The sequence below is a fragment of the Wyeomyia smithii genome, chromosome 1 (assembly GCF_029784165.1).
Source record: "Wyeomyia smithii strain HCP4-BCI-WySm-NY-G18 chromosome 1, ASM2978416v1, whole genome shotgun sequence".
Lineage (NCBI taxonomy): Eukaryota > Metazoa > Arthropoda > Insecta > Diptera > Culicidae > Wyeomyia > Wyeomyia smithii.
Window position 1 is genome coordinate 19,392,525 of NC_073694.1, and position 27,923 is coordinate 19,420,447.

At 40.6% G+C, this 27,923-nt stretch overlaps 1 protein-coding gene across 1 annotated transcript in view; it reads right to left on the reverse strand.

Moving 5' to 3' along the window:
* Positions 1–2,391: 2,391 nt before the first annotated feature.
* The window catches only part of LOC129716552 (nose resistant to fluoxetine protein 6), a 30,355-nt gene continuing 4,823 nt past the window's right edge, over positions 2,392–27,923 (reverse strand). The window contains exons 2-10 of the mRNA XM_055666383.1: positions 19,605–19,751; positions 19,345–19,550; positions 18,766–19,054; positions 4,235–4,419; positions 3,613–4,136; positions 3,420–3,546; positions 3,068–3,257; positions 2,857–3,005; positions 2,392–2,789 (exon numbers count right to left, since the gene is read on the reverse strand). Of these exons, the coding sequence (XP_055522358.1) occupies positions 2,562–2,789; positions 2,857–3,005; positions 3,068–3,257; positions 3,420–3,546; positions 3,613–4,136; positions 4,235–4,419; positions 18,766–19,054; positions 19,345–19,550; positions 19,605–19,751 (2,045 nt within the window). The 3' untranslated portion in view covers positions 2,392–2,561. The remainder of the gene's footprint in view (positions 2,790–2,856; positions 3,006–3,067; positions 3,258–3,419; positions 3,547–3,612; positions 4,137–4,234; positions 4,420–18,765; positions 19,055–19,344; positions 19,551–19,604; positions 19,752–27,923) is intronic.

Sequence of the window (27,923 nt, forward strand, 5' to 3'; positions counted from 1 at the left end):
CAGAATGACGCTCAGGGGCCAGAAATTGTCTCCAAATGCCATTTTAAAATCCAGGGTGGTGACTTCCGGTTTCTGGAAAATAGCCTAAAGTGACCAAATACCACCCAATATGAGTGTTTCTTTAACCAGAATGATGCATGGAGCTAAAAATTGACCTCAGGCACCATTTTGAATTGTAAGATGGCAACTTCTGGAAAACAGCCGAATACTACGACCAATAATTTCAAACGATATAAACAAATCGCAAGAAATCAATGAATTTGGAATGTTGAAAATTATTAAATTAAACAGAAAAATAGGCGGGACGAAGTTTGCCGGGTCAGCTAGTAAATACATAAATATGCTGGTTAAAGCAAAGCTGCAAGTGATTGATACGAAGATTAGAACTCGAAAGCAAAAAATTTGGATGGATAAAAAAAAAACAAAAAAAAACTTTCAAAGCGAAGAAAACTAAACATTAAATAATAGTTTTTGCATAAAAGTTGTTATCACTAATTATGTTTGTTTTGTTGAACATCTTTTATATATAATATAATAAAGCTTTTAAACCAATTACAACATTATATATATCCATACTTGAATTGTAAAATTGATAGAACATTCAAGTGTTATCTAAGCTAAAAGTTGCATAACAACCATATACGACTATTGACAACCATTGTGCGGTTTCTCCTTTTATCTTCTCCACGAGTAATTGAAACCTTCATTTAATTGTACACTTCGTGGCCTGATCATTGAGCTTGAGCTTGACGGCCGCACATTTCGTAGTTGCTTCCCGTGATGGATCTGAGCTAGTGAAGTTACACAGGGAACCACGTATATAGCAACTTGGGATTAGTTTACCATTTACACGTCATGGCCTGATTATTTGAATATTTCTTCTTAGTGCCTCGATAAGCTACATCACATTATATTATCAATATTCAACTCCCGGAATGGCGTTAGTTTTACATACCAACAATATACGCACGAAATCTGCTACATAATTTTTTCTGTGAAAGTATGAAATTGAGTCAACTAAATCTAAAATTGAGTAAATTCAGTTTCGTGTGTGAATATGTCGGTCACACGCTCACAGAAATTCAACAACAATGCACAGTGGTACAGTAAGGCAATGTAGGCAGACATGAGTTTTTCGATGCGATTTTGTGGTTTTAGAGTAAAATTTTTTCTAAGAACTTGTTTCTTATATTTAATCTATTTTTTAAGTGCAAATGAAAATTAGAGTGGTCCTGAAATCGACTAAATAAAAATACTAACTTTTTTATTTGCAGAAATAAATGTATACATTCATCGGCACAGTTGTAGATCAACTAATTTTAAGCAAATTTCGGTATTTCTTCACAATATTTATACAATATTTGTTCTTTTATATGATACAAAAAAAATTATTTATATTTGCCCTAAACGGAAACATCAATATATCTAAAGGGCCTATTTTTAAAATAGAAATAGTGAAGAGTCCATCTGTACAATATATCGACAATGTTTTTTCGTCAAAATTGGCGTATTTTTGATTAAAGTTACCGAAGAAAACTTTGTTTTTAAATTTGAATTGAAAAATAGAGCGAAAAGGCTTAGAATTAGTTGGTTTACAATTATTTATGCAAATAAAACCAAGTTAGTTTGTTTTTATTTCGTTGATTTTAGGACCACCCTAATTTTCATTCGCACATAAATAGAGGACTATGAATAAGAAACAACTTTTTACAAAAACTATGGCTTTAAATCGCAAACCAAAATCGCAACGAAAAGCTTATGTCCGCATAAATTGCCTTACTGTACCACTGTGCAATGAGTTTAGTTACCTTTTTCACCACAAGAGGGGGTGTTCCCTGTCTGTCTTTACGGAAATATATGGGAAATTAGAGAGTGAACTATATTGTTATTTTAAGATATTTGAATATAGTATCAACAAACTCCTGGCAGCACACAATCTTATTCTCCAATTCAACAAATTTTATTGGAAACCTCATTTTGAAAATGTCTAAAGGAATATCTAAAAAACGGTACCAAATGGCAAAAAATGGGACGGGTGAAAATGAACGAAAAAACGGTACGTCTGGTCAACCTAGCCTTGTTTGACATGTTTTGCTGACGATATCAATTAACCCAAAAAAGATAATCATATTTTGATGTGCGTAAAAAGATAATCATGAGTCAAATTGACTCCCGATTTCGAATGATTGAAGATGCAAGTTTATCTTCATAATTTATCGATGAATGGCCATTACAAAAACAAAAACCAGCATTAAGGTTTTAATATTTCTTTATTGATTAAGAAAAAACCGACGCGTTGTTAAAAAACGTAAGCAATATTGCTGAAACCGAACCGAGTCAAATGAACGCAGATTATCTTTCCAGGGTAAAAAAAAATAACTAGGTTTGGCAGCCAACTTTTATTATAAAAAAACTCAATTATTCAAACACACGCCTTAATTGTACCTTACACCTATTATCCATTTCGTTTCTAAGCCCAAACTTTATAGCCGACAGTTTAACACGTTAAGCAGTGGTTAAAAGAATCTCTCGATCATTCTTCCGTTTTTCGCACACGCTTTTCAATCTCTTAAATTCTTAGTCTGATTGGTGGCGGGATAGACAATCGTCTTACGGTCGTCGTTGTTGTTGCTATTCTCGTTGTTATCACACATCACTTCCGGTGCCCTTTTGGAACGCTTGACACCGCTGTTGAAGAGGAGTCTCTTAATGTTGCTGAACGGAGTCTCGAACAGAACCGTCAGCAGGAAGGACGCCACAAAGATGGCGATGAACTCTTTGAAGTCCAGCTGCGAAAAACAAAATAAAAGCCGTTAAATTTGAAAGACTGAGCGGAACATTGCGGTTTGCACTTACCAGGACTGACGTTAGGAAGTGGTAGTGTAGAGCGGTTCGTACACGGCCTACGTTGTAGAAGAAGATTGGGAACTGCGTCAGATAAATGGCGTAGGATATTTTGGTCGTTACGCGGAATCCCCGCCAGGAGAACACATCGATTAGTTTATCTGTTTAAACAACAAGAGGAATAGTAAATTACGTAAAAAGGGTTTCTATCTGACGGGCTTACTTCTGTAACCTAAATGCGAGGTGAAGACAGCCCAGGCGAAGAACAGACACCACGCGATCGGCGAAAAGGCAGCATAATTGGCGGCGTGCAGAGGATCGTACACGTATCGGATGGAACCCATAGGGGCGGGACCGAAGAAGGCCAACACCAGCAGGAAGCTGCTCGCATACCAGCCCAGTCGAAGTTGGTTCTGAAACGAGACGCGACATGTTGCAAGTCATCGACCTCTCCAAGTAATAACGTCATTCGAAACGTGCTCGCCATTGAACTATTTTGCATAAAATACCCATTTGTACGGTGCATATGTAAATTACGGCATGATTGAGCCATCAGCTATCCGTGTTCTACTTACCGGCGTTAGACTGATCGATTTGTAGACGCGACACGCGTAGCCTAGCATGACACCCATCAGGTACACCGTCAATCGATAGTACGGCAGAATGTACATGTTGTCCGCCGTGTCGAACAGCTGCTGGACACTGGGGAATAAATTCGTGATCGTGTTTTAAAATTGAGAACAGTTTTGTTAGAACACAGAATCTTACGATGTGCCAAAATACACGTAGTTAGAGAGCCGCAGTTTATAGGTGATGTAGAACCGATGTATGGTGGACACCAGCGCCAGTACGATCAACGCCATCCCACCTCTCCTGGGCCACTTCCAAATCAACCAGATAAATAGAGGTGACACGAAGAACAGCTCTGTGTCGATTCCGATGTGATGGGTGTGAGTGAGGCACATATTCTTGAAGCCGAAATAGTTGTGAATGAAAAGCAGATTGCGCCACCAGTACTTCTTGCAAATGTCACCATGATTGGTGACGACTAGATTCCATTGCGGTCCACTGCCCAGGAAGGGCAGCACGAAGGTACAGAACAGGATCAACGCTCCCAGCGGGGGAATAATCCTGAGCAATCGTCCGATGTAATCCTGGTACAGTTTTATCCGTTGGTTACGCATCAAACGCCCGATCATCGAATATGTTGTCAGAAAGCCACTGAACATGATGAACGGATCGGTGAAGAGGGACGCAGCGCGTCCCACGACAGTCCACGGTTGACCTAGGGTCTGCGAAGTTTTTATTTTCAGATTTCTACAAACGGGTGTTGAGAGAAAAAGTGAGGATCTACGAACTCCTCACTAGCAGATTGGGCGGTAAAACTCACCTCGCTCATATCGGTTCGGTTGGCGTACGGGTTGAAGAAGAGGGCCATCGATTTGTGTGCGACGACCAGCAGGATTGCGTTCAGAAAGCGTATCCCATGAACGCTGGCTACATCGTTCGGGTCATCCTTGACGCAGAAGATGGTTCTCGTGTTCTGGATTAGCGAGAAGGCGGATAGCCATTTGTCTGGAAATGGGTGCAAATTAGTTTGGCACTTCTACCAGATGATAATGTCACAGTGATTTCGCTTGAAGTTGTATACAATTTCGATGTAGAGCAATTCAACATTAAAACCAATTTAATCGACCCTTTTTGATTTGGCAGAAACTTTGCACAGACGTTTCTATAGGCAAAAGATGCCATTTTGTGCTATTGGTTTAATTTTTTGGAACACGACTCATTTTAGAGAAGCTATTGAAAAATGCTATTTTGGGAAGGTATTGATGATTACAAATATTTTTGGGGCTCAAACGGTTCGTTTGATCGGTGTGACGTCTTCGACAAAGTTGTCGATAATAACCTTGTCTTTCCGAAAAAAATATAACACCCTAATTAAAATTATTCATTTCTTGAAAAAAAGGTTGAAAGAAAAATTAAAAATCAATTATCTAAAATAGCTCATTTTTTTAAAATTTAATATTTTTTTTTCATAAAACTACAATAGATTACCTAAACATTACAACTGGTCCAATAATGGAGAAAATAGGAAAAAATATGATTTTTTGCTTCAGACAAATTAAAAATGAAGTTTCAGTCTAAATAAAGATGACAGTAAAAAAAATAATAAAACTGGGACATTTTTTGTGAAACTGCTCTGTAGCGAAATAAAAAATTGTGAACCTATTCTTGCATACACTAGTGAAAAGCTAGAGAAGCAAAGTTCTTCAAACATGAACCGTAAGATACAGACTGATGAAATACTGAATTCACTATCTAAAATATATGCTTTTTCTCCAGTATATTTTTGCAAGCCATGTTCGAAAACAAATTCCCTTTTTGATTTTGTACTTGGTTTCATCGTCCAGATTGAGACAATTTTTCACGATAGTAACACTAGCACCATCTGCTGCCGTGTTCGCGCTTCGTCTTGTATTTCGACATCAACGCTAGCGTACGTGCATGTGTCAAATTGGGAACTACCAAATATTCATGAGATTGCATGACAGCGCTCTAGACGGCGTTATCGCGCGATGACTGTTATTCGACTGGAAATTTTGAAATGATCGTTTTTTTGGCGATGGAGCTAGGTTCCAGTGTTACGTCTGTTAGTCTGTGGTTCAGTTATTCAATTTTGTTATTCAAAATTGTACTGAGAATTTTACTGGCTTTGGCTCTTAAAATTTATGACGCAGACCATTTCACGCAATATTCAAACACAAAAAAAATTTTTTTTGTCATTATCACATTACTTTTACTTGATGCGCTGTACATCAAAAATCTTTTAACTTCCAGTACAAATTTGATAAATCGGTTGTTGCGTATGCTTCACGCTCCTTTATTCGCCCTTTTGTAGATTTATGCTAGCTTTGGCTCGTCATTAAATAAAACATTACAAATGTTAGGAAGTCGGATAAAAAAGACGGTATTCAGTATTCGCAGAAATAGAAGTAATTTTGTCACAAAATTTTTGTGACAGCGAAGAGAGGGAACTAAGGTTGTGCGACAAAACTTGCAGCAAAACTATGATAAATTTGTGAAAAATGTTATGCGTTACTTAATGTTAAGCACCCAAAGTGGTGCATAGGGCCAACTTGAAAGATATCTTTCCTGGGCGGCTGCATGCTTTAGCCTTGACCTGGGCCCAGGTTAGGTTCCCAAAACTCCTTTGGTTTCCTTGTGGAGCCTGCTTCACCCCCACGAGCTGGGTCTGGCTCACCTGCGATGTCCTGCTGCTTCTGCTCAGCTTCTGGGTAGTGGGTAGTGCGAAGTCTGTGTATCAATAAACAGAAGGTCAAGTTCCGAAGCGGAATGTAGCACCAAGGCTTTGCTTTTACATCGGATAGCTGCTTCGATCTTCTGCAGTAAAGGGGCAGAAAGGGTTGATGATTCGTCGGCTGTCGAAAATTCAGCTTTGCAACTGGTCAGTGGGGTCGGTAAGCGTGTTTCACAGGCCCACGCTTACTTGTCCCGTCTACAAGAGCGTTTAACTTCTCTCTCTCTCCAGAGCCGAATACCGTTGACGGGCTTCGTTCTTGGTTCCTCGAGTTTTCGTCCGCTCCATTGCGACTTTTGTTTCTCTCCGCTGCTCTATCTTCTGCCAAGTTCCATCTGTAATCCATTCTTTTCTCTGGGTGGCGGATGGCACCAATCAGAAGGTGATGATCAGACGCGATGTCGGCGCTACGTTTACTCCGGACATCAAGAAGGCTTCGTCGACGCGCTCATAGTCAGTGTTATAGAAGCCGATCTTCGCATTGAAATCTAAATCTAATCTAAAGATCTTAATGCCGGAACCCTATCCACGATGGCATTTAGTTAACTATTAAAGTTCTCCTTGTTCTGTAGTTCGGCAGCAACTGTGGGCGCATAACATTGGATTATAGTAGGGTTTCGAGCCCGTGTTCTGTATTTGGCCACGATTATCTTTTATAGGCGCAGTCTGTGCACGAACGTCAAGCAGAAAACCAACTCCACAGTTGCGGGCAGCATTTTTACCTTCTATGTTAGAATACAACAGTACCTGTCCCGACGGCAGCTTTTGTTCTCCAAAGTCAAGCCAAATTTCTTCGTTCAGTACCAGCATTTTGAGCTTCATGCGTCAAACCTTTCTGGAAAATTTCGCCAGTTTTCCCTACCGAGCTAACGTTAGTACATTCCATGTTCCAATCCCTGTACTCTGTTTCGCGTTAAAAGTCGTTGCTGTAAAATTAGTCCGTAATCTTTCTCTGTTGGTTTCTGTGATGATTCGAAGGTTTCAGAGATAGTATGTGGTTGGCTAAGGATCTCCGATCCCCGTAATAGGGCTGCCATCTTGATGTAGTTGTGAAAGACCACTTTATATGCAGCCATTGGATGCCCATCATACGCTGTTTGAACCGCACCTCCATGATGAACAGATGCTTGACGGAGCATTGCCTCTATCGCCGAAAGATGGTTACCGTGTCAATGATTAGTATCACTTAGCTATTGTCGGATTGACAACATTGGCCAGATCTTTCACATTATCTTTCACTGCGCAAACAACTACTGTTACACTGCTGAGCAAAGCGACGATTTTGTTTGAAGAGAGTAGCGAATCGTGTTTATCTGAGGAGCTCGCATAAAAACACCGCTGTGGAATATATAATATATTTCTCCAGAGATATAATAAACTGGTGTGATCTCTCTCACACGAAAGGACAATACGCTCAATAACTACACAACAGATCGCTTCCTTTAGTTTGTGTCACTTAAGTAAATATCAAATGAGGTAAAAATCTAATTAGGAAAGTGTATTGCGTTGTTTACTTTGCATCTCGAAACTGAAAAAAAAATCCAGCCGCTCGTCACGCATGTTTGCTCTTCCAATTCTATCGAATAGATCTCAGCAGCCGACGTGAATGTAACTGTTTTGATATTTTCTCACCAAAAAGACTATCTCCATTCAACAGCGATTGCTCTGGTTGAACACTCGGCCTCTACGGAACTACTACTACTCGAAACTCGCTATAAACAGCTAAGCCGCCTCTGCTTTCGAAGCTTCCTTCGGAATGTCGAGCACAGCCTCAAAAGGAACCCTACATCATTTTGGAGATAGGTAGACGAACAGCGGAAAGACGACGGCCTCCCACCAAGCATATTCTCAGACGGTGATTGGGCGAATTCTGTCGCACAGATCTGCGTGCCATAATGTCAATGTCGTCGGCGAAGCCAAGTAACTGGCCGGACTTCCTGAAGATCGTGCCGCTCGTGTCTATCCCCGTTCTTCTAATAACATCTGCCATGGCAATGTTAAAAAGCAGACATGCCACAACCCTCTTCGAGATTCGGAAGGACTCGAGAGCGTCCTTGAAATTCGCACTGTACACGTCGCTCTATCCATCGTCGCTCTGAGTAATCGCTTAATTTTGTCAGGGAACTCGTGTTCGTGCATAATTTGTCATAGCTGATCTCGTTCGATTGTGTCAAATGCCACTCTGAAGTCGATGATTAGGTGGTGCGTGGTAACGGGGACCCCCGTGAATCCTGCCTGGTATTGGTGCTTATGACGGGAGTCACTTCTCGGTGAAACATATTTCACTATCACGCTCACTTTACTTTTTTAGACCTATTCCCGATTCCACCTCAAGTGAGGTGACAAAAATCACCTCCGTGGAGTGAGATTGACAGTGAAGTGAAAATGAGAATAGGACAAGTGAAATGAGATTGTTTCCCAGCTCAAAAATGTCAAGTCCCAGAAAGTCGTTTTTTCCCGTTTTTTTAGATAACACCAGATCTTGACATGTTCTGCATTTCTAAGACATTCGGCATGAAAAAATGTTTTTTTCGGTATCGAAAATTTCCTGAACTAGTTTGCATTTTTTTCATCGGGCAAAAAAATGAAAAATTGACCGCTTTAAGGCACGGATCAAACTCTGATTCGCTTCGTTATTGAAGAATAAATCCAATATTTACCATCAGATTACAAATCAATCAACTTTAAAATAAGTCTTGAAGTTGAATCATTTCACCGTTCAAAATGGTCGTGAAATAATTCCACGCGAAACGTCGCTTTTTCCGTTCTCACTTCACTGATATGACACTCATAATAACCCAGATTCCACGGCAGATGTCACTTCGCGACGTTTTTCTCACTTACGTGAGTCCCGTAATAGGATTTTGTTCACTTCACTCTGATTTCACCGTGAAGTGACACACGTAATAAGCACCAATGCCCCACGAATTCCTTTGCGATAGATGATAGGTGACGGCATAGAAGCTGGGAGAGTACCTTGTAGACAGCGCTTAGCACCGTGATTGCTAGAACTCAGCTTGTCGCCTTGTTTGTAGATTTCGTAGATGGCATGTAATCATTTCCCCGGTAACGTCTCATCCTCCCAAATCCTCACAGTCGCCCAGTGCAGTGCTCTAGTCAGTGCTTCAGCACCGTGTTTTAGAAGCTCTCTCAGCAATTGGTGTTGTATTTCAACCAGCAGATTTTCTCCTCAATCTCCTAAAGACTTGAAGGCGGGAACCTGTCGTCTGCTGCAGGTATTCCTAGATCAATTGCCGTACCGCCATATTTCCATTTTTCGATCTTTCACATATCGACTTGTGGTACGTAAACTCTGCGCGAGCTGTTCAGTTTCTCGTAGAACTTAGACCTCCGCGAACTGAACCCTTTAAACTATCAAGCTACGAACAGCCATGCAGATTCATCGATTTAGACACCCTGGGAATTCGTCGGGATGTAATCAGAGCTTTTTATTTGTCACGGACGTGTTGACTTAACGGGTAGACTATCCAGCGATTTTCGAGCAAACTGAACATCGCGTGCAGAGTAGGCAAACAAACTACAGTAGCTTCGGCATGATAACCGGTCTACAGCGCCTTTTTAACCGTTACGCATCATGTTTCGACTTTGACGCTAGCCGTGAGATACTGCAGAATCGTCTTTTAATACTAGGTCGTAGTTTTTAGATTAGGAAATCAGTTGGGTCAATAACAAACAAACAAATGAATAGAAAAATGTTATTCGGTTTTACCGATTTCGGTTACTCAAAAGTAAGGTGTGGACTATTCTATACACCTGAGAGAGAGGCGCCAGCTCAATGACAGTTCAATTTTGTTTTCGTCTACTTCGTTTTCGTTTTTGTGCAAGAAAAATATTTCACAATAGTTTTAATCAAGTCAGCGTGCGCATCTGTTTCTCGTTTTGATGATGATATTATTCAAAAATATGTTCAAACTTGAGATGATTGTCATATCGGTTGAATATTATAATATATTTTTGATGTAGCGAAAGTAGATTCATGGATTCAGTTTCCGTCCGTGCAATTAAGAATTAGTAGTTCTGATAATCTTCTGTGAATTAAGGTTAGGTTGCAATGGGATTTGTCTTCTTTTTTTTCATCGACATTCGATTGATCCATTATTTTTAACGCGGTGGATAGAATTCAGTGACGTGAGAGGCGGTTGGAAACGGATAAATGCATTGAAGGTATGCAACGCATGTTACCCAGATCAAAATAATAACCAATCCAGTAGATGTGTCGCTTCCGCGCAATGCTCTTTAGGCAAATAAATGTTACGAATTCAAAAGAATTTCAATTTCACAGTGACAGGCACGAGCAATGTGTTATTGTTTTTGGGTGGTTGATGCAAGTGCTTTTAAACAGTGCCTTCAAGGTAAAAATAAAAGTTTAGGCAGATTGTTTTCGATATCAACTGTGCCATCATTGCTTAGTGAGATCCCGCCTTAGTGAGATGAGTTTTACATCTATACTGTGGGTGTTATTATTATTATTGTTCTTACATTGGGCTTATTCCAATTTCTACATCATGTTAGGAGTTGGTTATATATATTATTTTACTAAAGAAAACTCCAACATAGTTTTCAATATATGTGAAGAGATATTAACTTCACCTTCAATTTCAAATAATAAATAGGAATACAGAAAATATTGTTTACATAGTGAAAGTTCATATTTACTTGTAAATTAAAAATAAACTATACAGTATTTTAATTCCAAATTTATGGTTGAGCGACGTTGGTTAAAATATTGATATGCAGGCTGTTGATAAAGTGAGAGCTTTCGTAAAAACGCTTATATCACTAAAGCAAAAAAAATCAGCACATTTACAACTAAAATAGACTCATAGTCTTTTCGGCAGCCGAGCAGGAAAGTCGTTTTTCTAGAGTGCTCTGCGGACCGAAACTAATTTCCCGCTCTCTTTTTTAGCGTTCGCGTGTGCAGTGGTGTTGTTTGGTGTGCGAATACGCGTCGTTTTTGGTGGGGGAGCCCCGACTGCCGAACAGCGCCAGTGGTAGTGGTGCTAATCGGCGCGATTGCTGCGTTCGCGTGTGAGGTGGTGAGTCGTGCTTGTTCTGGCGCGAGTGCTGAAAGGTGTCGTGCTGGTCCAGCATCAGCGTAGGTCGATTCCTGCAGCAGAGGAGTACGGAGCTGTGGTAGTGGTTAGTTGGCGCGTATGCTGTGGAACCCCGACGGGGGGAAAGCGTACGGCGTCGCCGCTCTGCAGTTGAAGAGACAGCGCAAGCAGTGCTGCTGATTCACATACATATGAAGATAAGTGACACAACCTTTATTTTTTTTTTAACTTTCCATTTCCGTATATACATACAGATATATTTCGATTTCGTATTTCCTCTCCTATTTATAAATAGTCATACTCTTTAGCTTTAAATAGATAAGTGTTTCAATATATTCCATATATTAATTATTAGCGGCATATAGTTCACAACCGCTATGGCGGTAGGTGGATTGCCTTTTCCACCGGACATCTCATCTTGCTCAGAAGGTGACGAATCCGGGATGGATTTTTCTGACATCCCGAATAATGAAAATAACGCTTTTTTCGATGTCGTTAAAAAGCGTAAAAGACCCCGTAAAACTGCCCCGGTTATCCCATCCAGTAAAGATGAGTCAACTCGGGTTAAAATGTATCAGGTTAACCAACCTGGTCTACGTTGGGTCGTGTATTTCCGACCCAAAAACAAGCCTCTTAGAGTTTTACAGATATGCAAAACTCTAAAGGAAAAGTACTCGAGCTTGACCGAGGTCTACAAGGTCAAAGCGGATAGACTCAAGGCAACATTCTCGGATCCCCGACAAGCAAATGCTGTCGTCCAGGATCCAAATTTCAATATCGAGTACCGCGTTTATATACCGGCACGCGTAGTTGAAATAGAGGGTGTTATAACCGAGGCTGACCTCACAGAAGAGGATGTTGTGAAAGGTATTGGATGTTTTAAAAATCCATCCCTTCCTGAAATAAAAATCCTCGAATGCAGGAGAATGTATTCGAAGGATAATACGGGCAATTATTCCCCAAATGACTCGTTTAGAGTGACTTTTGAGGGAAAAGTACTTCCGGATCTTGTCGAGCTCCACAAGCTTCGACTAGCCGTGAGACTTCTTTCCAAAAGTCATGACGTGTACGAATTGTTTGCAGTTAGGGCACACGAAAACCTACTGCAACAAAAAACCTAAATGCTCCAAGTGTGGTGAAATCTCCGAGATTAACCACGCTTGCGGCGATCAAGAGACAAAATGCTGTCTTTGTGTTGGTGATCCACATGAAGTCGAGACGTGTCCGAAATATAAACAACGCTCAGAAGCGTTAAAAAATCGACAAAACAACGCTGTAAGCAGTCATTTGCACAGATGCTGAAGACTGCCTTACAGCAACAGGAAAACCCATATTCCAGCTTGGAACATGACGATCCCAATGATGATGAAGAGGTATATCAACCTCTTCCGTCAAGTGGAGCCGTGCGTAAACGACCAAGCGTATCTTCCCCCAAGCTTCCTAGAAAGGAGCAGAAGAAAACACATATAGATACCCCAAGTGGTCCACCTTCTAAGCAAAATATTGCTAAGCCGTCACCTCCAGGATTCAAGCTTAATCCTGAGGGTAACAATTTCGATAAAGAGTTTCCCAAACTACCAGGAAAACAATCTGCTTCCGCCAAAAAACAGTCATCGGAATCTGAAATACCGACCACTGACGTATCTCATTCAAAATGATCGTTGAATGGATATTTACCACTTTTGGTCTATCTGATTCCCTCAAGAGTATGATTTCGGCTTGGCTTCCAACAATTTGCATGTTGGGTAAGCAATTAAGCACCAAATGGCCCCTCCTCGCGTTCGTATCCTTCGATGTCTAAATCAGACAGCCGAAGTGACGAATCGACAACAAGGATCATACAATGGAACTGTAGAAGCTTGATCCCCAAATTAGATAAATTTAAACTCCTGCTTCACGATAGCAAATGCGATATTTTCGCGCTATCTGAAACACGGTTGTCAACTGATACGACACTAGCCGTTCAAGACTTCAATATCATCCGTTTAGACCGAGGAAACACTTATGGCGGAGTGCTCCTTGGTATCAAAAAATGCTACCCATTCTTCCGAATTCCTCTCCCAGCAATTGATGCAATAGAAATTGTTGCTTGCCATATAACAATTGCTGGGGAGGGCCTCACTGTCGCATCAGTCTACATTCCGCCTAGAGCGGTTATTAACCGGTTGCAGCTGTCACAAATAACGGAACTGCTTCCGTCTCCACGCCTCATCCTGGGAGATTTCAATTCTCACGGTACGGCGTGGGGCGCACCCAGGGATGATAGCCGCGCTGTTCTTATTGAAAGCTTTCTCGATGACTTCGATATGACCTTATTGAACATACCTGGGTTAGCTACGAGAATTGCAAGGCCTCCAATACGAGAGAGCACATTAGACTTGTCGATGTGTTCCTCCTCAATGGCTTTGGACTGCAAATGGGAGATTATTCAAGATCCCCACGGTAGCGACCATTTGCCAATCAGTATTTCGTTTAAGAGCAGGCTCCATTCTGCTACCACAGTCGAAGTAGAGTATGATCTTACCCGGAATATTGATTGGGAAAAATTCTCGAACACAATATCCCAGGGTCTCGAAACAACGGATGAGCTTTCTCCATCCGACGAATACAACTTCCTTGCAACATCAGTGCTAGATAGCGCGTTGCAATCTCAGAAGAGACCTGCCCCTGAGAACAAGTTGAAAATTCGTCCCAACAAGCAATGGTGGGACAAAGAATGCACCGAGATGAAAAAAGCTCTAAAAGCATCATACATAGCATTCAGGGATGGTGGTTCAATTGAGCTTTATGATCAGTTTAGGGAGCTAGAAATAAAACAGTCTAAGCTGCACAAACTGAAAAAAAGATCATACTGGCAAAGTTTCATAAGCACGTTACCCAGAGATGCTTCTATGAGCTATCTCTGGAATACGGCTCGAAAAATGCGCAATAGGTCCGACAGTAATGAGGCAAATGAATACTCTGAACGTTGGATCTATGATTTCGCAAAAAAGGTATGCCCAGACGCTGTCCCATCACAGCAAAAATTCAGCGATACAACGGCTTTTGAAGAACCAGAATTTACCATGTTGGAGTTTTCAATTGCCCTCGCGTCTTGCAAGAACAAGGCTCCAGGACCGGACAGGATCAAATTTAATTTGATGAAAAACCTGCCGGACTCGGCCAAGATACGATTTCTTAAACTGTTTAATAAGCTTATCAGGAACAATATGATCCCGAAAGCTTGGAGACAGGTTAAGATTATCGCAATCAAAAAGCCAGATAAACCTGCCGCAGATCACCGCTCGTATAGGCCGATTGCGATGCTCTCATGCATACGCAAATTGCTTGAAAAAATGATCCTTCGTAGACTTGACAACTGGGCAGAGTCAACTAACCAACTATCAGAGACCCAGTTCGGCTTACTTAGGGGCAAGGGCCCTAACGATTGCCTGGCATTGCTAGCCACAGAAGCGGAAATGGCTCTTGGTAGCAAACAACAAATGACCTCGGTTTTCCTGGATATCACAGGCGCATTTGATTCAGTTTCAATCGAAATTCTCTCCGAGAAACTGCATCAAAGAGGATTCTCCCCTATATTGACAAATTTTTTGATCAACCTGCTGTCTGAAAAGCATTTACTTTTCAACCACGGTTCTTCAACAATAACACGAACAAGCTACATGGGTCTCCCCCAGGGCTCTTGTCTGAGTCCGCTGTTGTACAACTTCTACATCAGTGACATTGACACATGCTTGACGGACGGCTGCACGATGCGCCAGTTAGCTGACGACTGTGTAGTTTCAGTCACGGCGTCTCTAGCCGCAGGCATGAAGAACAGCCTGCAAAACACGCTCGACAATCTGACCGTTTGGGTCAGTTGTCTTGGAATCGAGTTCTCGCTTGAAAAAACGGAGATGGTAGTTTTTTCAAAAAAGCGACCACCTCCTCGTTTTGAGCTAGTTCTGTCCGGAAGACCCATCATTCAGTCACCTAGCTTCAAATATCTCGGAGTATGGTATGACTCTAAGTGCACATGGGAAAAACATGTCAATTACCTGAAGCAAAGATGCCAACCAAGGATCAATTTCCTTCGAATGGTAACAGGAACATCATGGGGAGCCCATCCAGAGGATTTGATACGACTCTATCAAACCACGATTCTGCCCGTAATAGAATACGGCAGCATATGCTTCAGAGGTGTCTCAGCTTCACACATGCTGAAACTCGAGAGGATACAATACCGTTGTTTGCGTATCGCTCTAGGCTGCATGCAGTCGACACATACCATGTCCCTAGAGGTCATAGCTGGAATACTACCACTCAAAGAGAGGCTGTTTGAGTTGGCTTTTCGTTTCCTCATTAGATCGGATATAGCAAATCCAATGCTTATTGGGAACTATGAGAAATGTTTGGAAGTTGTTCAGAAACCCTGTATGTCAGTATACCAGCGGTTCATGTCCATGGAGATAAACCCTTCGGTTGTTGCTCCATCCCGTGAGATTTCAACATCGCTCAACAATTCTTCTGTTGTATTTGATTTGACGATGAAACAAGAAATCCATGGAATTCCCGATCACCTCAAACCAACAGTTGTGCCATCAATATTTTCGGCAAAATTTTGCCACCTCCCAAAACAGAATTCCTTTTTCACGGACGGATCTGTGATGGATGGACAATCCGGATATGGCGTTTTCAACACAGATCATCGCATATCTCGCAAACTGGCACAGCCCTGCTCCATATACGTAGCTGAATTAGCTGCCATACACAATTCGCTGCGACTTATCGAGCTCAAGACACCAGGTAATTATTTCATCTTCTCGGACAGCCTCAGTTCTATCGAAGCTCTCCGATCGATTAAACCGGTCAACACCCGTCCTATTTCCTTCCGGAAATTAGACGGATATTAGAAGTCCTGGTTGATCGGTCTTTCATTATCTGCTTTGTGTGGGTCCCCTCTCATTGCTCAATCCCAGGCAATGAAGAAGCTGATTTATTAGCAAAAAGGGGTGCCATAGAAGGAGATATATTTGATAGACCGATCACCTATACCGAGTATTTTCATCTGCCCCGACAACTGGCTCTGGAAAACTGGCAGGAAAAGTGGGATAAAGATGACCTTGGGCGATGGATGCACTCGATCTCGCCCAAAGTGTCTACAAAAGCTTGGTTCAAAGGGTTAGATTTTACTCGTGATTTCATTCGAGTTATTTCGCGCCTAATGTCCAATCACTATGTTGCAAACGCACACCTCTATCGAATAAACTTAGTCGATAGTAATCTGTGCGAATGTGGAGGGTACGAAGATATTGACCACATAGTCTTCGTGAGCCCTAAGTACCACAGAGCAAGGGCCAAGCTTATAGATTCTCTCCGGAAACAGAAAGTGACGTTTACAATGCAAGTACGGGATGTGCTTGCTAGCCGCAACCCCGCGCTTGTAATACCCATTTACGACTTTTTAATAGATATCAAGTATCGAATTTGATTATCTCTATGCTTTCTCTCCTAATTTCTCCCAACACAACAATCTTAAAAAGTTTCACACTAATTCTGTTTTTTTTCTTCTTTCTTTCGTTCATCTTTTTTATAGAAACATGAATCATCGCTTCTTTTTGAGAGACATGATCCACCGAACTTAGATATAAGTTTTGATTTCAATGAGATAAGGAACCATCACCCTCAATGAATAGTAGTAAGGATTAGTATTTAGTTATAAAGAGAAAAACTTTGATGTTAATGTTAGTCGTAGTAAGACATGTATTTTTAAATTGTATTTTTGAAAGAGAAAAGATGAGAGGGTTTTTATGCCTGTTTGAGGAGGAGCAGTCGGGATACAGGCTTTACTCAAGCTGGCTTTTCCCTACTCCAAAAGATATTCGGCCCCGTTATGCTTCGCGGTTGGGCCTAAATAAATATTAGAGTTAAAAAAAAAAAAAAAAACTAAAACAGACTGGAAATAAACCAAGGCGAAAAATAGAACAGAAATAATTTATCTTTCAGAAATATTTATTTCAAAAATTATCTTGAAAAAATAAATGCCGGATTAATTTACATCGACTACGATACTCTCCATATTTCATTTCATCAGGCCTACCGGTTACCAATGACATTTCTTGTCTGGTTCACGATGACATTTGTTTACACTTAAGCAGGTTCACTGCTTTGGTAAAACTTTTCAAAATTTCGAAAAAGTAATGAAATTACTTCCGCTATCGGTCTAGCCGTATGAATAATAAGTGAAGGAATGTTTGGTTGAATGTTACAGAAAAAATGTCCCTGTATTGGTTTGATTGGGAATGGCTTTAATGCGACCAGAAACATTTGATCTAGAGTGATATTGCCCAAGTTTTCCTGTACTCCGCACTTTATTACTTTACTTACACTTTACTTTAAATCTGATGTACAGTCCTTTCACAACCAGATTCACATGAGTCTTTGATGTCTTTTTACTCTGAATACTACACAACAATATGCAATTACTGAACAATTAAAACGAGAATAAGTGTGTGTATATTTAATATGAATATTAGTTTATGCGCCCTTTTGTGGATTTGCGCTTGATTTGAATGCGTGTTGTCACTAACAAAACACTACAAATGTTGGAGGGCTGTTCAAAATTGACCCATTTATATTCAGACAGGTCGAAGCAGAGATGCTAGACGTTTTTTGAAAAATGTCTGCAACTACTCGCAAAACCGGCAAAATTTGCACGGAATCTGGAGAAAAAAAAAACACTCTGCACAAATACAATAGGCCGATTTGTCTGCAAAACCTAGTTTTGTGGAGTCCATGCGCAAGTTTTGATTGATTTGCAAATATTTGTGGAGTTTTACCCGCGAGGTGCCTTGCTTGTATAAGTGCAATATTTTCCGGATTATTCCGGTTTTCCTGCACTTTTTATGAGTATTTAGCATCTTTGGTAAAAGGGGACAGAACATGGATGGATTTAATTTTTAAATATCATAACTGTGGCAAATGTGAAGCACAAATGCATTTGATCAGTACAAAAGGTTAAGAAGAAATCGCAAAACCGAAAAAATATTCAGAAAATTCAAAGTCAATGAAGTTGAATTAACGCCTTAAAAATACAAATACATACATAATATGTCTAGGTGTGATTTTTTTTAGTAAATTGAATTTTCTCTTGGCTTTAAGTATGATTTACATTGCTAAATTTTCTCTCATTTTTTTGAAGCTTTCCTTAGTGATTATGTTATCTTCTCCGTTTTTGTGAATTTTGGTAGACAAAAGCGATAATTTCACCTAGAAAGATTAAACTAGAATCATCGTATATTCAAGGCTTAAGCAAAATTGTCACTTATTCTAGAGTAGATAAAACGTTTAATTTTGATTGACAACGCGTAAACAATTGTAAAATCATGTAAATTTTGTAATTAATGCTAAACATCGTTCAACTGATACTAGAAAAATCAGACCAAGCAAAATCTGATTGCAATGGCAGCGACTCATTAATTTATAATGTACGTGTTTTTTCATAAGAAAGGAATGTTAAAAGGTTGCTCATCAACTCCTACTTACTCTTGTTTCCCGACTTATACTCGTACAGTGTGGAAAGCAGCACGACAGTCAAATAAACAGCAAACCCAATCCAGACCTTCGCGGCGGCCGGGGTATAGTAACGATCCCAAACGAAGTTCCGCACCTCACAAAGCTCAGACTCTACGCTCACATCCAGCTGCACACCGGTTCCATCGGCGGTGTCTCGAAGAAACTCCCCCAGTGAGTGTTGAATGTCCCTGGGGGTGCAAGCAGCTGGAACACACAACGCCCAGTTGATGGTGGAGAAGCGTGGCACGCGATGTCCGGGCTGTAATAATAATGATCAACACTGTTTAAACACACCTCCGGCAACAGTTACGGCGGCGGCTCCACGGCATAAACCGGTAGCATCGTGAGCATCGTGCCATACCAGCGCAATGACGCCACCGAGAAAAAGATGCTTTCCAGCTGGGGGCTTGCTTGATCTTGAACAAGCGCGAAACCTTCAACGCGATGCATTCGCTGCTGCTCACGTTTTTTCTTCATTCTAATAAATCAACTCGGGTGGCCGGTTAGAACCGGTTTGCGGTAACAACATTCTAAAGGGAAAGTACTTACATCACCGAGTTCACTCGTTAGGATTCCATGCGACTGGACCAGATCGTACAGATGCCGCAGGAATGGCATCCCCGAGGAGCGCACTGTCGGCTGGATGCCGGCTAGACAATAGCGGCCACGAATGTTCAAACACTGATCATAGTCGCCGTACTGGTTGATGTTGCCGTTCAGAATTCCGGAGGTGAACTTGCCGCCGGCGTCGTACACTATGACAATCGATTTTGAGTTCGAGATTCATGTTATTTTTTTGGTTTACTTACTCCTGAGGGCCGACATCTTCATCGACCGAAGCGAACTTAGATAAGCTTTCGCAGCTTGGGCGCATTCCGCGGACACCTGTTTGCTGTAGGCAGGATTGAAGGGCGGGTGGTGCGAGAAGTATGTTTCACTCAGTTTGGAAACGAATTCTGAAAGCAAGGACAAACGGGGAAATTAATTCATACGGTATAAAGAGGTAAAATTTGTAGTTCAACCTAAACGCATAGAAAAGGTCAGCAACAATCATGTCTAATGTTAGTCTAATGCAGGGCACTGGTACTGGGTCAGTGTCGCCAATTGCGCTGCGGCACGCAGCACGCTCGAATTAAGAAACGATCATTATCTTATGTGTAGGGCAAAACGAGCGCAAACGGGGTTCGTCGCTTGCTACCATTAAGTAGTCTTTCGTTTTGCGTTGATAAAATTAAGCATAATTATTCACATTGTGCTAGATTCCTTAATTTTAAAGTAATAGACAGTTCTAGTGGCAACCTGTCTATCGATCGATCAATAATGCAATTCACGATTATCGCAGTGAGGAATGATGTGCGTTATGTGCGCTGACTCGGACTCGGCAATCGCGGATTGCGTTCGCGACTGGCGACGCAAACGGACCGGATGTACACGTCACAATAGCAGAAGAGAGAGGGAGGGAGAGCAAAAAAAACGCCGCGTAATTCGCGGCGTTTTGTCGCAATGTGTATAGGGAGCCACCCAAAAGGCGGCGATTTTGCGCTGCTGGATGGCATATTAATTTATGGTCAATAATAGGTATTCAGGCTATTTATTTATTTACGATTTGCGTGCATTATTTCATGTAAGTTTGGTCTATTCAATTGCTGCTTTGCTGGTCACGTTCGACCGGTAATGGTGACAAATTATGGTAACGCCGTCTCGAAACGAAGGGACGGATTGTTGCTGACAGCGCTTTGGAAGATGCTCTAGTCGGAGGTGCAGGTGCTAATTGCTGGTGAGCGTATTTAGTAAAAAGATTAGAATCGATGAGAGGCATTCAGAGAAGCTTGAGGATTTGAGTAGAAAGTCAACCCTCCCAGCTGGTCTCAAGGTATGATGCTGGCCCAACAAGCCAGTGCAGTGGTCGTAGGTTCGAGGCTTGGTTCGGAAGAGAGACTGTTAGTGTCAGTAGGATCGTAGCGCTAGCACTGCAATTGCCCTCTACACTTGGCAGTTGACTGCGAAGTCTGTGTATAATAAACAGAAGGTCGAATTCCGGATCAGAATGTAGCACCGAGGCTTTGCATTCTTCTTGAAGCAGCAACTGTACTTATAAAAATAAGCTGAACTGAATTGAATAGAAATCGAGTATCACTAGTATAAAAGAAAAATTGTTTTGCTGGAATTAAAACAAGACTGAATTAAAGGTTGAATTCGCCGAATTTAGGACAGAATCGAGAGTTGATTGTGAAATTTATTCGAATTGCATTAAAACTTGATTTACAATTAGATTTGGAATTCGGTTTGAATTGCATTTCGGATTTGGTTTTAATGGAATTCAGGATGTGGTTTGCAATTTTATCTAAATTAGGCAGGGATTAACTTTAAACTGGATTTGGATTTGAGTTATAAATTTTGTTTGATGCTTTGAGATTTGTTTTGGATTGGATTTACCATTGAATGTTGGATCAGATTCGGTTTTGGGATTTGGCGCTTTAGGTTGCACTAGGATTAAAATTTGAGAAATCTAAATTGAATTTGAAGTTTACCTAGGATTGAATCTCAAATGGAAATGGGAATAAGATTTGAGCTGCACCAAGAATGAAATTTGCAACTGGTTTTGAGTTTTGAATTGAATTGGATTTGGATTTGCATTAAAAAGAACTATCCAGCTTTCCACGAGCGGTAATGGCGAACGGTGCACGCAGCCAATTTTGACGTTTTCTGTAGGTCGGATAATTTTCAATCGCAGTAACTGAGTGAAAAACATAAAAAATTTGCTACGTAGCATAGCAACTTTAATGAACAGTTTTGTTTATTCTGATCCGCGCATGCGCATGACGAAATTTAAATAACAGAACGCCCATTGTTTATTTAAGTTGCTATGCTACGTTACGACGTTGTTATATTTTCCACTCCGTTACTGCGATTGAAAATTCCCTGTCCTACAGAAAACGTCAAAATGGGCTGCGTGCACTGTCCGCCATTACCGCTCGTGGAAAGCTGGATTACCGCTCGTGGAAAGTTGGATAGGCATGAACCAGGATTACATTTGCGTTTGGAATTTGCAATTAAAGGGTTATAACATTTTCACAAATTTTCATGAAGATCTGAGCGATAGGAAGAAAGTTAGAGCGATTTGCAGCGCGCCTCGCCATGGCCGCATAAGCTAAACTTGAAACTATACACGCGATTATCTCGGAATAGTGTTTTCCGAAAAATGACTTTGCCGTGATCCTGATTGCGGGAAAACTACTGAACCGATTTCCATAATCTTTTTCTTTAAATTTTCGTTATTAAATTCGCCGGTCCTTGAAAGATCGCTTTTTGCAACATACAGTTACATTTTTCCGCAAAAAAATTTTTAATGCAATTTTTAGCGCTCAAAACGTGCATTTTTTGGGAAAAACGTTCCCATTTGCATTGAAAACAAAATACTCATAAAAGCGATCGTTCAAGGACACGGCACACTTCTAAACTAATGAAATAATATGAGTTTTTTGATTTCGGTTGACCCGCTGAGTCTCTATCAGGATCACCGCAAGCCTCGGCAGAAAAATAGCGTTTCGAGGAAACGGCCATTACTCCAGTAATAATTGGTGTATCTCAAAATCAAACGTATTTTTTTGTTGTAGATAAACTGTACTTTCAGAAAAATACCACTTTGATGCAATTAAAATGGTGTTATGCATTAAAAAAAAATTCAAACTTCCCTCAGAAAAGGCAAAAAAAGAAAATGATCCCAAATTAAGCTCAGAATCGCCGAAAACGCCTTCTAAAAACCAGAAAACGCCAAAATGAAAAATGATCTCAAATTGAGCTCAGAATTGCTGAAAACGCATTGTGAAGGCCAGAAAAGACCAACAAAGAAAATGATCCCAAATTGAGCTCAGAATCACCAAAAACGTCTTCTAAATGCCAGAAAAAAGCCAAAAAAGAAAATGATCCCAAATTGAGCTCAGAATCACCAAAAACGCCTTCTGAAGGCCAGAAAATGCCAAAAAAGAAAATGATTCCAAATTGAGCTCAGAATCACCAAAAACGCCTTCTAAAAGCCAGAAAAGGCCAAAAAACAAAATGATCCCAAATTGAGCTCAGAATCGCCGAAAATGCCCTCTAAAGGCAAGAAAAAGCCAAAAAAGAAAATGATCCCAAATTGAGCTCAGGATCGCCGAAAACGCCTTCTAAAGGCCAGAAAAGGCCAAAATAGAAAATGATCCCAAATTGAGCTCAGAATCGCCAAAAACGCCTTCTAAAGACCAGAAAAGGCCAAAAAAGAAAATGATCCCAAATTGAGCTCAGAATTGCTGAAAACGCCTTGTGAAGGCCAGAAAAGACCAAAAAAGAAAATGATCCCAAATTCAGCTCAGAATCACCAAAAACGTCTTCTAAAGGCCAGAAAAAAGCCAAAAAAGAAAATGATCCCAAATTGAGCTCAGAATCGCCAAAAACGCCTTCTAAAGACCAGAAAAGGCCAAAAAAGAAAATGATCCCAAATTGAGCTCAGAATTGCTTAAAACGCCTTCTGAAGGCCAGAAAAAGCCAAAAAAGAAAATGATCCCAAATTGAGCTCAGAATCGCCGAAAACGCCTTCTAAAGGCCAGAAAAGGCCAAAAAACAAAATGATCCCAAATTGAGCTCAGAATCGCCAAAAACGTCTTCTAAAGGCCAAAAAAGAAAATGATCCCAAATCGAGCTCAGAATCACCAAAAACGTCTTCTAAAGGCCAAAAAAGAAAATGATCCCAAATTGAGCTCAGAATCGCCGAAAACGCCTTCTAAAGGCCAGAAAAAGCCAAAAAAGAAAATGATCCCAAATTGAGCTCAGAATCGCCGAAAACGCCTTCTGAAGGCCAGAAAACGCCAACAAAGAAAATGATCCCAAATTGAGCTCAGAATCACCAAAAACGCCTTCTGAAGGCCAGAAATGCCAAAAAAGAAAATGATCCCAAATTGAGCTCAGGATCGCCGAAAACGCCTTCTGAAGGCCAGAAAACGCCAAAAAAGAAAATGATCCCAAATTAAGCTCAGAATCGCCGAAAACGCCTTCTAAAGGCCAGAAAAGGCCAAAAAAGAAAATGATCCCAAATTGAGCTCAGAATTGCCGAAAACGCCTTTTGAAGGCCAGAAAACGCCAAAAAAGAAAATGATCCCAAATTGAGCTCAGAATCACCTAAAACGCCTTCTGAAGGCCAGAAAAGGCCAAAAAAGAAAATGATCCCAAATTGAGCTCAGAATCGCCGAAAACGCCTTCTAAAGGCCAGAAAAGGCCAAAAAAGGAATTGATCCTAAATTGAGCTCAGAATCGCCGAAAACGCCTTCTGAAGGCCAGAAAACGCCAAAAAAGAAAATCATCCCAAATTGATCTCAGAATCACCAAAAACGCCTTCTAAAGGCCAGAAAAGGCCAAAAAAGGCCATAAAAGAAAATGATCCCAAATTGAGCTCAGAATCACCAAAAACGTCTTTTAAAGGCCAGAAAAGGCCAAAAAAGAAAATGATCCCAAATTAAGCTCAGAATCACCAAAAACGCCTTCTAAAGGCCAGAAAAGGCCAAAATAGAAAATGATCCCAAATTGAGCTCGGAATTGCTGAAAACGCCTTCTGAAGGCCAGGAAACGCCAAAAAAGAAAATGATCCCAAATTGAGCTCAGAATCACCAAAAACGTGTTTTGAAGGCCACAAAAGGCCAAATTAGAAAATGATTCCAAATTGAGGTCAGAATCACCAAAAACGCCTTCTGAAGGCCAGAAAAGGCCAAAAAGAAATGATCCGAAATTGAGCTCAGAATCGCCGAAAACGCCTTCTGAAGGCCAGAAAACGCCAAAAAAAGAAAATGATCCCAAATTGAGCTCAGAATCACCAAAAACGTCTTTTAAAGGCCAGAAAAGGTCAAAATAGAAAATGATCCCAAATTGAGCTCAGAATCGCTAAAACGCCAAAATAGAAAATGATCCCAAATTGAGCTCAGAATCGCTGAAAACGCCTTCTAAAGGCCAGAAAACGCCAAAAAAGAAAATGATCCCAAATTAAGCTCAGAATCGCCGAAAACACCTTCTAAAGGCCAGAAAAGGCCAAAATAGAAAATGATCCCAAATTGAGGTCAGAATCACCAAAAACGCCTCCTGAAGGCCAGAAAAGGCCATAATAGAAAATGATCCCAAATTGAGCTCAGAATTGCTGAAAACGCCTTCTGAAGGCCAGGAAACGCCAAAAAAGAAAATGATCCCAAATTGAGCTCAGAATCACCAAAAAGTGTTTTAAAGGCCAGAAAAGGCCAAATTAGAAAATGATTCCAAATTGAGGTCAGAATCACCAAAAACGCCTTCTGAAGGCCAGAAAAGGCCAAAAAGAAATGATCCGAAATTGAGCTCAGAATCGCCGAAAACGCCTTCTAAAGGCCAGAAAACGCCAAAAAAAGAAAATGATCCCAAATTGAGCTCAGAATCACCAAAAACGTCTTTTAAAGGCCAGAAAAGGTCAAAATAGAAAATGATCCCAAATTGAGCTCAGAATCGCTAAAACGCCAAAATAGAAAATGATCCCAAATTGAGCTCAGAATCGCTGAAAACGCCTTCTAAAGGCCAGAAAACGCCAAAAAAGAAAATGATCCCAAATTAAGCTCAGAATCGCCGAAAACACCTTCTAAAGGCCAGAAAAGGCCAAAATAGAAAATGATCCCAAATTGAGGTCAGAATCACCAAAAACGCCTCCTGAAGGCCAGAAAAGGCCAAAAAAAGAAAATGATCCCAAATTGAGCTCAGAATCACCAAAAACGTTTTTTTAAGGGCCAGAAAAGGTCAAAATAGAAAATGATCCCAAATTGAGCTCAGAATCGCTAAAACGCCAAAATAGAAAATGATTCCAAATTGAGCTCAGAATCGCTGAAAACGCCTTCTAAAGGCCAGAAAACGCCAGAAAAGAAAATGATCCCAAATTGAGCTCAGAATCACCAAAAACGCCTTCTAAAGGCCAGAAAAGGCCAAAATAGAAAATGATCCCAAATTGTGGTCAGAATCACCAAAAACGCCTCCTGAAGGCCAGAAAAGGCCGAAAAAGAAAATGATCCCAAATTGAGTTCAGAATCGCCGAAAATGCCCTCTAAAGGCAAGAAAAAGCCAAAAAAGAAAATGATCCCAAATTGAGCTCAGAATCGCCGAAAACACCTTCTAAAGGCCAGAAAACGCCAGAATAGAAAATGATCCCAAATTGAGCTCAGAATCACCAAAAACGCCTTCTAAAGGCCAGAAAACGCCAAAATAGAAAATGATCCCAAATTGAGCTCAGAATCGCTAAAAACGCCTTCTAAAGGCCAGAAAACGCCAAAATAGAAAATGATCCCAAATTGAGCTCAGAATCGCCAAAAACGCCTCCTAAAGGCCAGGAAACGCCAAAATAGAAAATGATCCCAAATTGGGCTCAGAATCGCCGAAAATGCCTTCTAAAGGCCAGAAAAGACCAAAAATGAAAATGATTCCAAATTGAGCTCAGAATCACCAAAAACGCCTTATAAAGGCCAAAAAAGAAAATGATCTTAAATTGAGCTCAGAATCGCCGAAAACGCCTTCTGAAGGCCAGAAAAGGCCAAAATGGAAATAAAATTTTGTGACTAAACCTGGTTCTGGGGAAAAAGCTGCTGCATTAGAATTCACATGGAGACTTCTTTCAAGAAAATGAAACTGTTGAAGGTTACTGCTAAACGTAATTCGAAAAGTCTTTCTCCATTGGCACTCTACTGCGTTAAATAGGGACAGTGGTAAATCGCGATTTTGCGGAAACCGCGAATTCAGCGAAATTCAGCATGGGCCGCGAAATTTACAGAACCCCCGAAAAATGCCACGAAAGTAATGAAAAATAGCAACGTTCTTTGCCAATCATCCAAAACTTCGAATTGAAACCTGCGAAATTCATGAAAACCAGCAACACGGACAAAGCTGAAGATTAATGGGCATCTCTATGGCAACGGGAGGCCTTTTACTACGCAACCAATAAAACGAATTTTGGCGATTGATAACCTGCATGATAGAATTTCAGAGTGAGTAGCCATAACATCGAAGTTGCAAGCTGAACTAAGTACAAGCAAATATTATTTTATCAAATACCGACAGTGAGATTAGTTTTATAACTTTGGCAGGTATTTGGAACGCAGACATTTTCTTGGACTATTACGGTTGGAAAATAAATATTTAGCATTTCCCGGAAAGTCGGTAGATACGGCTCACGAATATAACTTAAATAATTCGAGCCTGCCGACACCAAAATATTTACCTATGTTCTTCAGTCAGTAAGACAAAGAAATTATTAATCGTACGGTTAACCCTCTAGTGCCCAATGCCGCCATTTGGCGGGATTCAGTCAAACCTCCGAAAAGCTTCAATAAATACTTAAAAAGTGTTTGTAATGATTCATAGTGATTCTACCGAAGCCCATCTAGAAATTAATTTGGGCACTAGAGGGTTAAACAACAGTATATTAATTTTAACAAGCGAATTGTTTCTTGTTCTCACCAAAAAATCACTTTATTTAGTATTTTTTCGAGAAAAAGGTTGCCGCGAAATAACCGCGAATTTTGAATATTTTTTTTTTCGCCACTCGCGAATTTTCAATTTTTTTACCGCGAATCACCTCTGTCTCTAGCGATAAACAACAATTCGAATGTTGTTGACCATTGACCTAACTACGCAACCGTTGATTTAAATAGCACGTGCGTAAGTGAATCGCTCTCTTCAACCCGTATTTAGAGTGAGTGAAATAAGCGCGCCAAACCACAGTTATTCGAATCCCGTTTTGTTACATGAGAGTCATTAATTTAGGTTGCTTTCTCACTCACCCTGCCTCTCTCTACAGCATTCGGGGTGTGTTACCAGCATTTTCGCAATTTTTTCCAACTCTCGGTGCGCTCTAGTCCCCGGTTTTTTTGCACGGAATGAGAAAAGTATCACTTCTCGCAGAATGATTCCGCACCTAATATTCCATGAAATATGGTTTGTCAAATCTATGCATAAAATTTGCATTTATTCGATAATTTTTCGGCAAACCAAACCAAAGAGTAAAATAATAAAAAAAGCAAATTTGAGAAAATTTATTTAATGGAATAACAATTTTGGGGTTAGGTTTCTTTTCATGAATTTGAGCGCAAGAATCTTAG